Source organism: Hyla sarda, chromosome 10, assembly GCF_029499605.1.
Source record: "Hyla sarda isolate aHylSar1 chromosome 10, aHylSar1.hap1, whole genome shotgun sequence".
NCBI classification, from domain to species: Eukaryota; Metazoa; Chordata; class Amphibia; order Anura; family Hylidae; genus Hyla; species Hyla sarda.
In genome coordinates this window covers 116,962,192-116,976,096 of record NC_079198.1, presented here as the reverse complement: position 1 = coordinate 116,976,096, position 13,905 = coordinate 116,962,192, and the positions used below count along the sequence as shown (strand labels likewise).

The 13,905-nt window shown below is 43.3% G+C and overlaps 1 protein-coding gene across 2 annotated transcripts in view; it reads right to left on the bottom strand.

The window, feature by feature from the left end:
• The window catches only part of P3H1 (prolyl 3-hydroxylase 1), an 80,368-nt gene that overhangs the window by 30,420 nt on the left and 36,043 nt on the right, over positions 1-13,905 (bottom strand). For both annotated transcript variants that reach the window (XM_056542638.1, XM_056542637.1), the window contains exons 2-3: positions 7,441-7,593; positions 2,860-3,049 (exon numbers count right to left, since the gene is read on the bottom strand). In XM_056542638.1, the coding sequence (XP_056398613.1) occupies positions 2,860-3,049; positions 7,441-7,524 (274 nt within the window). In that variant the 5' untranslated portion in view covers positions 7,525-7,593. The remainder of the gene's footprint in view (positions 1-2,859; positions 3,050-7,440; positions 7,594-13,905) is intronic.

Here is a 13,905-nt window from a genome sequence, read left to right as displayed (position 1 = left end):
GAAACACAAGGCGATATGGTAAGGGATCACATTTCACAATGGCGTTTTATTAAAGGGGTACTCCGATGGAAAACTTTATTTATTTTTTTTAAATCAACTGGTGCCAGAAAGTTAAACATATTTGTAAATTACTTCTATTAAAAAAAATCTTAATCCTTCCAGTACTTATCAGCTGCTGTATATTACAGAGGAAATTATTTTCTTTTTGGAACACAGTGCTCTCTGCTGACATCTTTGTCCATTTTAAGAACTGTCCAGAGTAGGAGAAAATCCCTAGCAAACATATGCTGCTCTGGACAGTTCCTAAAATGGACAGAGATGTCAGTAGAGAGCACTGTGCTCGTGATGTCAGCAGAGAGCACTGTGTTCCAAAAAGAAAATAATTTCCTCTGTAGTATTCAGCAGCTAATAAGTACTGGAAGGATTAAGATTTTTTAATAGAAGTCATTTAGTAATCTGTTTAACTTTCTGTCACCAGTTGATGTAAAAAAAAAAAAAAAAAAAAAAAAAAAAAAAAAAAAGTTTTCCTCCGGAGTACCCTTTTAACTCCTTAGGGACCAAGCCCATTTTCACCTTAAGGAACAGGATATTTTATTTTTGCGTTTTTGTTTTTTCCACCTCGCCTTCTAAAATCCATAACTCATTTATATTTCAATCTACAGACCCATATAAGGGCTTGTTTTTTGCGTGACCAGTTGTACTCTGTAATGAAACCTCTCATTTTACCATAAAAATGTACGACGACCCCCCCAAATTTTTTTTTTTAGGGAGGAAATTTAAATGAAAACCACAATTTTGCGCATTTTGGAGAGTTTTGTTTTCACACTGTACACTTTACGGTAAAAATGACATGTGTTCTTTATTCTGTGGGTCAATACGATTAAAATGATACCCATGGCTAGGTACTTTTAGATTTTTGTACCGCTTTAAAAAAATTTTAGGGACAAAATCAGTAATCGCCCTATTTTGACCACCTATAACTTTTTCATTTTTCCGTATATAGGGCGGTATGAGGGCTCATTTTTTGCGCCATCATCTGTACTTTTTATCGATATCACATTTGCATATATAAAACTTTTAGATCATTTTTTAGAGATTTTTTTAAATAAAATTTGACAAAAAAGCTGAATTTTTAGATTTTTTTTATTTTTTACGTTTACGCCATTCACCGTACAGGATAATTAACATTATATTTTGATAGTTCGGACATTTACGCACGCGGCCATACCAAATATGTTTATAAAAAAAAAAATGTTACGCTTTTTTGGGGGTAAAATGGGAAAAACTGACAATTTTCATTTTTAATTGAGGGGATTTTTTACTTTTTATTTTTACATTTTTCAACTTTTATATTACACTTTTTATGTCCCCATAGGGGACTATCTATAGCAATCATTTGATTGCTAATACTGTTCAGTGCTATGTATAGGACATAGCACTGATCAGTATTATCGGTGATCTTCTGCTCTGGTCTCCTCGATCTCAGACCAGAGCAGAAGACCCCGGGAGACGGCCGGAGCCAGGTAAGGGGACCTCCGGCAGCCATGCTGGATGATCGGATCGCCGCGGGCGATCCGATCATCCATTCAAAGTACCCCACTGCAACAGATGCCGTGATCTGTATTGATCACGGCATCTGAGGGGTTAATGGCGGACAACCGTGCGATTGCGGATGTCGGCCATTACAGGCGGGTCCCCGGCTGCTGCTAGCAGCCGGAACCTGCCGTGTATGAGGCAAGCACCCTTCCGATGCTCGCGGTCATACACAGGACGTAAATGTACGTCCTGTTGTGGGAAGTCCCGCCAAACCAGGACGTACATTTACGTCCATGGTCGTTAAGGGGTTAAAGGAAAAAAAAAAAAAAAAAAAAAAAATTCTTGTTGTTTTTTTTATTCAAAACTGCTAACTTAAAGGAAAACTCCGGGATAGCAAAATGTATCCCCTATCATAAAGATAAGGGATAAGTGTCAGAGAGAAGGGGGTCCGACCGCTGGGACCGCTCCTCTATGGGAGAGCTGGGGGAGGGGGTCAGCCTGTCGGCCACCGCTCTTTGTGGTGGTCTAACCGCCCCATTCAGGAGAAGAGCCAGGGCCCTGTACAGAAGATCTGACAACTATCCTCTGCATAAAAGAGCAATCTTTCCCAACCTGGGTGCCCCCGGCTGCTGCAAAACTACAACTTCCAGCATGCCCGGACAGCCAACGGCTGTCCGGGCATGCTGGGAGTTGTAGTTTTGCAACAGCTGAAGGCCCCCTAGTTGGGAAGCACTGTTATAGAGAGTATTAACAGGAAGCTGCATTGCTAACCAAACCGTGCAATGTTTGGAAGAATCGCAGTATACTACAACTCCCAGCATGCCCTGACAGCGGCATCTTCAGAACTGTAGTTTTGCTACATCTACAGAGACACAGTTTGGGATACCCATCATTACTACAAATCTCTGGCTTGTCTCCGAGACCCCCAACGATCACTAAAACATAGAAGTAGAGGTACATAGCCGAGTGCTGACGCTGTACCCCTGATAATCTTTCCTTGGAAAGCTGAGTGCGCAGTGTACAAACTCATGCATCCATACACCGCTTACTCAGCTCTCCTTAAAGATCCGCTCTGAAACCAAGAGACAAAGCGCTCAGTAGAGCACTTCACCCCTTAGGTTTAGTGATCAAGCAGCAAACACAAGTAGATGGCACCGACGGGTTTCGGCAGTCATGTGCCCTTAGTCATCATAAGCCTGCGTCTGCTGTCTGGTTTTTATGCCTTTATAATAAAGATCAGAACAAATTTTCTGGACATATTAATTTCTAGAATCTGTGGATGTATCAGGGGAACTGGGCATGAAATTCGGAGCCGCTCTGTACCTGTAATACTTTGGAATAAATCTGCGTTGTAGTCTAGGTAGTTGTACCCGTCGTAGTCATACGGTCCTTCACAAAGGCTGCGGCATTCAAGATCCGCAATGAAATATTCCTCCAAGGCCTTTTCGAAATAGGTGAGGGCCGTCGCGGGCTCCTCGTCCGTGTAATAGCCCACTCCCAGGCGGTAATCTTGCTGCGGAGAAAAAACACAAGACTGTTAGAACGTTGCAAAAACCGGTGCTAAAATAATGTGTCGGGGGGGGGGGGGGGGGGGGGGGGAATTCACTGCGGTGGAATCGAGCTGCAACGCCAGATGCAACAACGTGCTAGTGAGCTATTCCAGCCATACTGAAATGAAGACAAAATTACATTAAAAAAAATTAAAATAGATATTAATAAAATAATAATAAATTAAATAAATAAGTAACTAAAATAACCCCAACCAGCATCCTAACAATCAAGAAAGCAACATCTTTTGGTTGGCCTAGTATGGCGTTTTCCAAACAGTGCCCCTTCAGCTGTTGCAAAACTACAACTCCCAGCATGCCCGGACGGAAAACAGTGATCTTGTAGATCCCTCAATCCCAATGACTTCCAGTATGGGATGGGGAGGGACAATTGCTTTAGGCTTTAAAAGGGGTACTCCACTGGAAAACATATATTTTTTTTTTAATCAACTGGTGCCAGAAAGTTAAACAGATTTGTAAATTACTTCTATTTAAAAATCTTAATCCTTCCAGTACTTATCAGCTGCTGCATGCTCCAGAGGAAGTTCTTTTCTTTTTGAATTTCCTTTCTGTCTGACCACAGTGCTCTCTGCTGCTACCTCTGTCCATGTCAGGAACTGTCCAGAGCAGAAGCAAATCCCCATAGCAAACCTATGCTGCTCTGGGCAGTTCTTGACATGGACAGAGGTGTCAGCAGAGAGCACTGTGGTCAGACAGAAAGGAAATTCAAAAAGAAAAGAACTTCAGTAGTATACAGCAGGTAAGTACTGGAAGGATTAAGATTTTAAAATAGAAGTAATTGACAAATCTGTTTAACTTTCTGGAACCAGTTGATTAAAAAAAAAAAAAAATTTCCAGTGGAGTTTAACCGGTTGCCGTCTAAGGACAAGCCGGCTCGTCCTGAGACGGCAACCGCTGTATGACACAGGCTCCCGAATGGAGCCCGCATCATACCGGCCGCCCCCCAGCTGATTCCTGTAGCTGGGGGCTGGTGTTAATAGCCGACATGCGGACGGCTATTAACCCTTTACATTGCCGCTGTCAAAGTTGACAGCGGCATCTAAAGGGACATTTAAACGCTCCCTGGTGGTCCAGTGGGGTGGATAGCCCCTCGCAGCGCGATTCCAGTGTGTGTGGGGGGGGAGGGGGGGGGCAATCCACTTCTGAGGTAGCTGGAGGGCTTACCTCTCCTTTTGTGGCGGCTGGTGCGCTGAGAATGATAAAGCCTGGCAGGACCAGGCTTTATCAATCGAGTGCACAGCACACAGATCAATGTGGTTCTATGAAACCACATTGATCTGTATGAGGAATCTAATGATTCCTCCTAAAAGTCCGCTAAGGGGACTAAAAAAAAAATAAGTTGAAGTTTTAAAAAATAAAAAACCATTAACCTTATTAAAAGTTTAAATCACCCCCCTTTTCCCAAATTCCATATAAAAAATATGTAACCATAATAAACATATGTGGTATTGCAGCGTGTGTAAATGTCCGAACTATAAAATTATATATTAAACCGCACGGTCAATGGTGTACGTGCAAAAAAATTCCAAAGTCCAAAATAACATATTTTTGGTGACTTTTTAGATCATGAAAAAATGTATAAAAAGTAATCAAAAAGTCAGATCAATACAAAAATGATACCGCTAAAAACTTCAGATCACGGCGCAAAAAAGGAGCCCTCATACTGTCCAGTACATGTAAAAATAAAAAAAAAGTCATAGGGGCCAGAAGATGACAATTTTAAACTTATTAATTTTTGTGCATGTAGTTAGGATTTTTTCCAGAAGTACGACAAAATCAAACACTATATTATATATATTTGATTTTGTCGTATAGACCTACAGAATAAAGTAAAGGTGTCATTTTTACCGAAAAATGTACTGCGTAGAAACGGAAGCCCCCAAAATTTACAAAATTGTGTTTTTTTCTTCAATTTTGTCGCACAATTATTATTATTTTTTGTTTTGCCGTAGATTTTTGGGTAAAATGACTGATGTCATTAAAAAGTAGAATTGGTGGTGTGATAAGCCATCAAATGGATTTTTAGGTGCAAAAGTGAAAGGGTTATGATTTTTAAAAGGTGATGAGGAAAAAACGAAAGTGCAAAAACGGGCCTTAAGGGCTTAAAAATGGTATCTGGATTAGTAATCACTTTTGCTCTACTAGGAACCAACGGAACCAGGTAGTTGGACATGTCGCTTGCTGCTGCACTGAAGAGGAACATTGCTTTATTTAGGATTGGGCCTTTCTTGTCACTTGGCGATTCACTTTCCATCTACCTGGATCCATTATGCCTTAATCTGCTCAAAACTGTTCACAATGATCATTGTTTTGTGAGTGAATTGTACAACCACCTCAGGAAACGTCCCTCCATACTGAGCAAAGGAGACCATTTTAGCCAAAAATTTAAGATGGTGATCAGAGCGAGAATTTCGCAATGGAAATTTTTTATGTTTTTCAGTACTACACAATGCCCTGAAAACCGCAGAATACAGAACTGAGGGGGATCGACCGTAATGAACAAAAATCCCCGTAAGGACATGCAGGAGGGAGCAGAACGTTGTACAGGAAAAGCCCCAGGGAACATTCAGGATTTTTTATTAATCCAGATTTAAAAAAAATCTCTATAAACACATATTACCCCCCCTCCTCTTCTTCTATTAAAAAATCTTAATCCTTTCAGTACTTATGAGCTTCTGAAGTTGAGTTGTTCTTTTCTGTCTAAGTGCTCTCTGATGACACCTGTCTCGGGAACCGCCCAGTTTAGAAGAAAATCCCCATAGCAAACCTCTTTTAAACTGGGCGGTTCCCGAGACACATGTCATCAGAGAGCACTTAGACAGAAAAGAACAACTCAACTTCAGAAGCTCATAAGTACTGAAAGGATTAAGATTTTTTTTTTTTTTTATAGAAGTAATTTACAAATCTGTTTAACTTTCTGGAGACAGTTGATAAATAAAAAAAAGTTTTTTTCCTGGCTAACCCCTTTAAGGACCAGGCCAATTTTATTTTCGCATTTCCATTTTTTCCTCCTCGCCTTCTAAAAATCATAACTCTTCTATATTTTCATAAACAGACCCATATGAGCGCTTGTTTTTTGCGTCACCAATTGTACTTTGTAATGACATCACTTCTTTTACCATAAAATGTACGGAGCAACCAAAAAATATATTATTCATGTGGGAAAATTGAAAAAAAACAACAACACAATTTAACATCTTTTGGAAGGTTTTGTTTTCACGCTGTACACTTTACGGTAAAAATGACGTGTTTTATTTGTTCTGTGGGTCAATACAATTAAAATGATACCCATGTTATATGCTTTTTTTTTTTTTTTTTTTTTAATAATTTTACCGCTTTAAATCTCAAACTGTTTTAACACAATTTGTATGTTTGAAATTACCCTATTTGGACCACCTATAACTTTCTCATTTTTCCGTATACGGAGCGGTAGGAGGGCTAATTTTTTGCGCCGTGATCTCTAGTTTTTATCAGTACCACTTTTGCTTGTATTTTACTGTTTATTAATTTTTTATAATTTAATAAAATGTGACAAAAAAGCAGCAATTTGGGATTTTTTTTCTTCTTTTTACGTCGTTCACCGCACGGGATAATTAACAATATTTTGATAGTTCAGATTTTTACGCATGTGGCGATACCAAATAGGTTTAATAATTTCTTTTTAAATCAACTGGTGCGAGAAAGTTAAACAGATTTGTCAATTATTTCTATTAAAAAAAAATCTTAATCCTTCCGATACTTATTAGCTGCTGAATACTACAGAGAAAATTTTTTCTTTTTGGAACACAGAGCTCTCTGCTGACATCATGACCACAGTGCTCTCTGCTGATATCTCTGTCCATTTTAAGAACTGTCCAGAGTAGGAGAAAATCCCCATAGCAAACCTATCCTGCCCTGACAAAGCAGTGTGCGAAAACGTGCGTTCGGGGTGGAGGTGAGAGGTATCCAGGCAGGGTGCATGCTCATTGTAATGCTTTCTATTGTTCCTAGCTGACACAATACAGGCTGCTGTACACAGGACCTGTACTCTGCTGAGGTCCACAGGAGGGGTTTGGAGGAAGACCTTCTAATACCGTTACATCAGATCATTGCTTACAGTACAATTCCCTAACACAATGAAGCTGGAGGATCACTCAGCCTATACAGGAGAGAGCGCTGTCTATAGGATGAGTCTTCACGCACCCGCCATATAATGCACCAAGTGACACGGAAACAAACTGTTTATGTTCTAGGCGGCCGGGGGTACTGAACAGCCAACCCCACCGAGGTGCTTACTGAGGTGCGAACATTAGTAATCCCACCTCTACATTCCACCGCCATGTACACATACACTCACCATATGGGGCTTGGCTTCCAGATCTCTGAAGTCTGAGTTGGAAACGCCGTCCATCATCTTGTAATACTCCAGGTTCTGCCGCATCTCCAAGTGGTCAGGGTTCCCCACGTAAAACGTATGTGCGGCCGCTACCGCTTTATCCAGCTTGTGGATCTGAAAGAGGAAGAACATTATAAATAATATATACACATATATATATACACACACACACACACGAGCAAAAAGACAATGTCGGCGTCATACAGTATGGGCCATATACCCAATAGGGGAAGGGGAGCTAATCAATAGGAGACAGACAGAAGCACAGATGTATAGATATGAGAGACAGAGAGACATAGATATTTTATATAATATGAGAGAGAGAGAGAGAGAGAGAGAGAGAGAGAGAGAGAGAAAAAAAGACAGAGGGTGAGAAAAGAAGAAAGGGAATGAGAAGGAAAATCTAAAGAGAAAAGAAAGAAGAAATAAAGAGGGATAAAAGGAAAAAAAGGTGAGAGAGAAAGAAAGAAAAGGGAATGAGAAAAAGAAATTAGAGAAAAATATGGGGAAGAAAAAAAAACGAGTGAGGAGAAGAAAAACAAAGAGCGAAAGGAAAAAAAAAAAAGAGGGGGAAAAAGAAAGAAGGAAAATTAAAAACATTAAGAATCAGACAGAAATGAGATGGAGAGAGATAGATATGACATAGATACAAGATAGAGAGATACAAGATAGATAGATATGAGATAGATAGATAGATAAGAGATAGATAGATAAGAGATAGATAGATAGATAGATACCAGCAGCAAACAAAGGAGAAACAGCACCCCATCATGAAAGGCTGGGTGAGCCAGCGGAAACGTCGTGGTGACATTCACATGATGGAATAAAACCCTTTTGTTTTCACTACATGGACTTATGTGCTGCGGATTTATCTGGATTTTTCTAGATAAATAGATAGATATATATGAGATAGATAGATATGTGATACAGTGGGGCAAAAAAAAATATTTAGTCTGCAAAAGGCAAGCAGCTTGGTGTGAAGAAATCAACTGTGGGAGCAATTATTAGAAAATGGAAGACATACAAGACCACTGATAATCTCCCTCGATCTGGGGCTCCATGCAAGATCTCACCCCGTGGTGTCAAAATGATCTCAAGAAAGGTGAGCAAAAAACCCAGAACCACACGGGGGACCTAGTGAATGACCTGCAGAGAACTGGGACCAAAGTAACACACTACGCTGCCAGGGACTCAAATCCTGCAGTGCCAGACGTGTCCCCCTGCTTAAGCCAGTACATGTCTGGACCCGTCTGAAGTTTACTAGAGGGCATTTGGATGATCCAGAAGAGGATTGGGAGAATGTCATATGGTCAGATGAAACCAACGTAGAACTTTTTGGTAAAAACTCAACTTGTGTTTGGAGGAGAAAGAATGCTGAGTTTCATCCAAAGAACACCATACCTACTGTGAAGCATGGGGGCGGAAACATCATGCTTTGGGACTGTTTTTTAGCAAAGGGACCAGAACGACTGATCCGTGTAAAGGAAAGAATGAGTGGGGCCATGTATCGTGAGATTTTGAGTGAAAACCTCCTTCCATCAGCAAGGGCATTGAAGATGAAACGTGGCTGGGTCTTTCAGCATGACAGTGATCCCAAACACACCGCCCGGGCAACGAAGGAGTGGCTTTGTAAGAAGCATTTCAAGGTCCTGGAGTGGCCTAGCCAGTCTCCAGATCTCAACCCCATAGAAAACCTTTCGAGGGAGTTGAAAGTCCTTGTTCCCCAGCGACAGCCCCAAAACATCACTGCTCTAGAGGAGATCTGCATGGAGGAATGGGCCAAAATACCAGCAACAGTGTATGAAAACCTTGTGAAGACTTACAGAAAACGTTTGACCTCTGTCACTGCCAACAAAGGGTATATAACAAAGTATTGAGATGAACTTTTGTTATTGACCAAATACTTATTTCCCATCATAATTAGCAAATAAATTCTTTGAAAATTATGGATTTTTTTTTCTCATTCTGTCTCACATAGTTGAGGTTATAACCTATGAAAATTACAGCCTCTCATCTTTATAAGTGGGAGAACTTGCACAATTGGTGGCTGACTAAATACGTTTCCCCCCCACAGTAGATAGATATAAAATAGACAGATAGGAAATATGGAGATACAGGCAGATATTAGCTGAAAGTCAATAGTGATTTATGGAAACCCACTTTGTGTTTTTGCAATCATCTTTGGAATTTTTCAGCGGTTTTGGCCAAATTCTTGGCATTTCTCTTCCATATAAGTCTATAAGAGCTAAACCAACCATGCCACCAAAAACACAATTTGGGTTTAACATTGGCCTTATTTTCTAGCATCTTCCCCCCCAATCACATGACTTGTAGTGATAAACCCACCAAGGGGGGGGGGGGGAAACACGAAGACTTAAACCCACTAGTTTTGAAAAAAAGCTACAAAAACCGTGACAAAATGTGCAAAATGACAGGGAAGTTTTTAATGGCTTTTAGGAACAAAAAAAACAATAAATCCTAGCCACACAGGTCTCAGCGCTGCGTCCGGTGTAAACTCTTTAGTCTGTCTTTTATAACTTGTTCCTGTAGAATCCATGTCAGAGGATAAACCAGCAATGGCCCAAATCTGCTGGATGTTTCCTAGAGCTCTGCGGCTACTGAACACTAGAACAGTGCCTGGCAGAACATGCTGGGAGTCGTAGTATCATAGAATTGGTTTGGACCAGTAGGCGCACAACGTTCTCTTTTCAGGCATGAGAAATTGTCAGGGCATGCTGGGAGTTGTAGTTTTTTCAGCATATGGAGACCACCAACACAGCAGAATGCCGGCCACCTGCGCCATGATATCACTAACATGACCGTGTGAACAAACGGTGAGGAAGAGGTCACAGGCAGCAATGTTTAACTAAGGGAATCCACGGAGAAACGCGACCTCCTGTACTTTTTTGTTAATGACATTTTATTTCCCAGAGTTTGAAAGTCTTTGCGTCGTCCTCTCCTGCTCTGGGAAAGCTGGGTAACAACCAATAAGGCCAGCGCTACACTGACATTTTATTGCACTATACAGGATAGGGGATAAGTGTCCGGCTGCAGGATCTCCAGGAGGCCCCAACCTACTACGGCTGCATTCACACCTCGTTTTTACAATACAGTTCCCATATCTGGTTTTTGATGAAAAACGGATTCCTCAAAACCGGACTATGGCTACATTCACACCTCATTTTCACTGTACGGGTGCCGGATCCGGCTGGGGGAGGGGAAAACCGGGCGCTCCCGTACCCCAGCCGGACCAGCGCTGAAATCCATTTACTTTAATGAGATGACTGGAGTCAAACGGTGACTCCGATCTGCTCATTTTTGACCCGTATGCGGTTTCCTGACCGGACCTAAAACCGTAGTATACTACGGTTTTAGGTCCAGTCACAAAACCGGATACGGGTCAAAAATGAGCCGACCGGAGTCACCGTTTGACTCCGGTCATCTCATTAAAGTAAATGGATTTCAGCGCTGGTCTGGCTGGGGTACGGGAGCGCCCGGTTTTCCCCTCCCCCAGCCGGATCCGGCACCCGTACAGTGAAAACGAGGTGTGAATGCAGCCTAAACTGTATCAAAACGTGTGTACAAATTTTAATCCGTACACAGTTTGAAAAATTATGTCCGGTTGCATCCATTTTTTAAGAAGGGAAAAAAAAAAAAAAACTTATATAAGTTTTTTTACTTTTCACTCCATTATGAATAAAGTTTCACTTGTTTGATTGAAGTTCCAAGGAAAAAAACTGTGCAAAGTAATAAAAAACGGATGGAACCGTGCGCACATACGGTTCTGTACAGTTTCCATTGACTCCAATATATAAATAAAATAAAAAAATAAATAAAAAAGCATGTACGGTTTAATACGGTTTTTCACCCGGACCAAAAACCGTGGTAGGATACGGTTTTGGGTACGGGAAAAAAAACGGACAAAACCGTACAGGATGCAAAACTGACACAACCTGCTCCATCTTTTGGCATACGGCTTTCAATAGAGAGTCAATGCATACGGTTTTCTATACGGTTCCGTACGGTTTTCACATTGAAATTGTATACGGGAACTTACTGCAAAAATGTGGTGTGAACGCAGCCTAAGACGTATCACCGCGGTGTCTCACTTCAGCCTGTGATTGGCCGAGTGGGCCTTTACTCTTTGAAGGTGGGGGATAAGGGGTTAAGCGGGGAGAGTCAGACCCCATTCTGAAGATCTTCGGGTCCCAGCAGTCGGACGCCCTGCAATCAGACACCTATCCCTTATCTTATGAATAGGATGATATGTTTTTCATACCTGGATAACCCCCTTTTTAAAGGGGTACTCCATTTCCCCAGCATTCGGAACATTTTGTTCCGAACGCTGGGTGTGGGGGTCGTGACGTCACGCCACCTCAATACAAGTCTACGGAAGCGGGCGTGGCGGCTGCCACACCCCCTTCCATAGACTTGCATTGAGGGGCCGTGGCGTGACGTCAAAAAGGGGCATTGCCGTGACCCCCGCAGCCAGAATAAAATGTTCCGAACGCTGGGGCAGTGGAGTACCCCTTTAAGTGCACCTATCAATGAAGAAGCTGTTTTAAAATGGTCCTGGGGACACGGCAACATTTTTTTTTTTTAGTCAGGGTCTCCATGTTCAGACCTTGACTAATAACGAAAATGTAATCTGTGTCAGACCTGGACCCTGCCCTATATAAATTAAGAGTCTGTCCTGGTCACATGACACAGAGTTGGGACAGAACCCGCTTAGCGCTCACCTCTCCCGATCGGTTGAACACTGAAACCCGACCGATTAGGGCTGGGCGGTATACCGGTTCATACCGAATACCGAAATTTTTGGGCTGCACGATATGAATTTTTCCCACACCGCAATACCGGTTTGGCCCCTCCCCCTTGGGAATGAATTATCAGCCCAGCGCAGCACTGTCCCCACATTGGGGAACGAATCATCCCTTACCCGCCAGCGTTGTTCCACTCCCCCCACCAAATCATGTTACCCGCCAGCGCTGTTCTGCTCCCCCCCAATTATCAGCCCAGCGGGGTACTAATCACATATGTCACCTGCAAGCACTGCCCTCCTCCTCTTTGTTGGGGGCCGAACTCACTGTACGCCAGTGGACTCCAACCTGCTGACCTCCAGCTGTTGCAAAACTACAACTCCCAGCATGCCCGGACAGCCGTTGGCTGTCCGGGCATGCTGGGAGTTGTAGTTTTGCAACAGCTGGAGGTCCGCAGGTTGGAGACCACTGCTGTACGCTGTATCCCTATGCCCGGGCTGCAAAAGATAAAGAAAATAAACTGTAACTTACCTACGTCGGCCTCACGCTGGGGACTGGAACGTCGGACAGCCGTCAGCCTATCACCAGCCGCAGCGATGTCCCGCCCCGGCCAGTGATAGGCTGAGCCCACTGTCATGTAAGAAGCCGGCTTCTTACATGACAGTGGGCTCAGCCTATCACTGGCCGGGACGGGACATCACTGCGGCCGTGATAGACTGACGGTTGTCCGACGTTCCAGTCCCCAGCGTGAGGCCGACGTAGGTAAGTTACAGTCTATTTTCTTTATCTTTTGCAGCCCGGGCATAGGTATACAGCGTACAGCAGTGGTCTCCAACCTGCGAACCTCCAGCTGTTGCAAAACTACAACTCCCAGCATGCCCGGACAGCCGTTGGCTGTCTGGGCATGCTGGGAGTTGTAGTTTTGCAACATCTGGGGGTTCGCAGGTTGGAGACCACTGCTGTACACTGTATCCTGTCCCCCTCATCTGCCAGCTGTGTGTCAGTCCTTCCTGTCCCCCTCATCTGCCAGCTGTGTGTCAGTCCTTACTGTCCCCTCATCTGCCAGCTGTGTGTCAGTCCTTACTGTCCCCTCATCTGCCAGCTATGTGTCACAGTCCTTCCTGTCCCCTCATCTGCCAGCTGTGTGTCACAGTCCTTACTGTCGCCTCATTTCTGGCCTGTGTGTCACAGTCCTTACTGTCCCCTCATCTGCCAGCTGTGTGTCACAGTCCTTGCTGTCCCCTCATTTCTGTCCTGTGTGTCACAGTCCTTGCTGTCCCCTCATTTCCGGCCAGTGTGTCACAGTCCTTATTGTCCCCTCATTTCCGGCCTGTGCGTCACAGTCCTTACTGTCCCCTCATTTCCGGCCTGTGCGTCACAGTCCTTACTGTCCCCTCATTTCTGGCCTGTGCGTCACAGTCCTTACTGTCCCCTCATCTCTCCCCCATGTGCTACAGTCATTACTGTCCCCTCGTCCCCAGCAGAAAGCCGCGGCAGACACTCCCCCTCCATGTATCTCTATGGGGTACATGAAGGGGGGCGTGACAACACAGCGTCATTCGGGGACAGAATGCCCCCTTTCCAGCATACTGCTGCAGCCCAGTCCAGGAAATCCCGGGGGGCCCCAGCGCTCGGACCCCCCGCGATCTATAATTTAACCCCTATC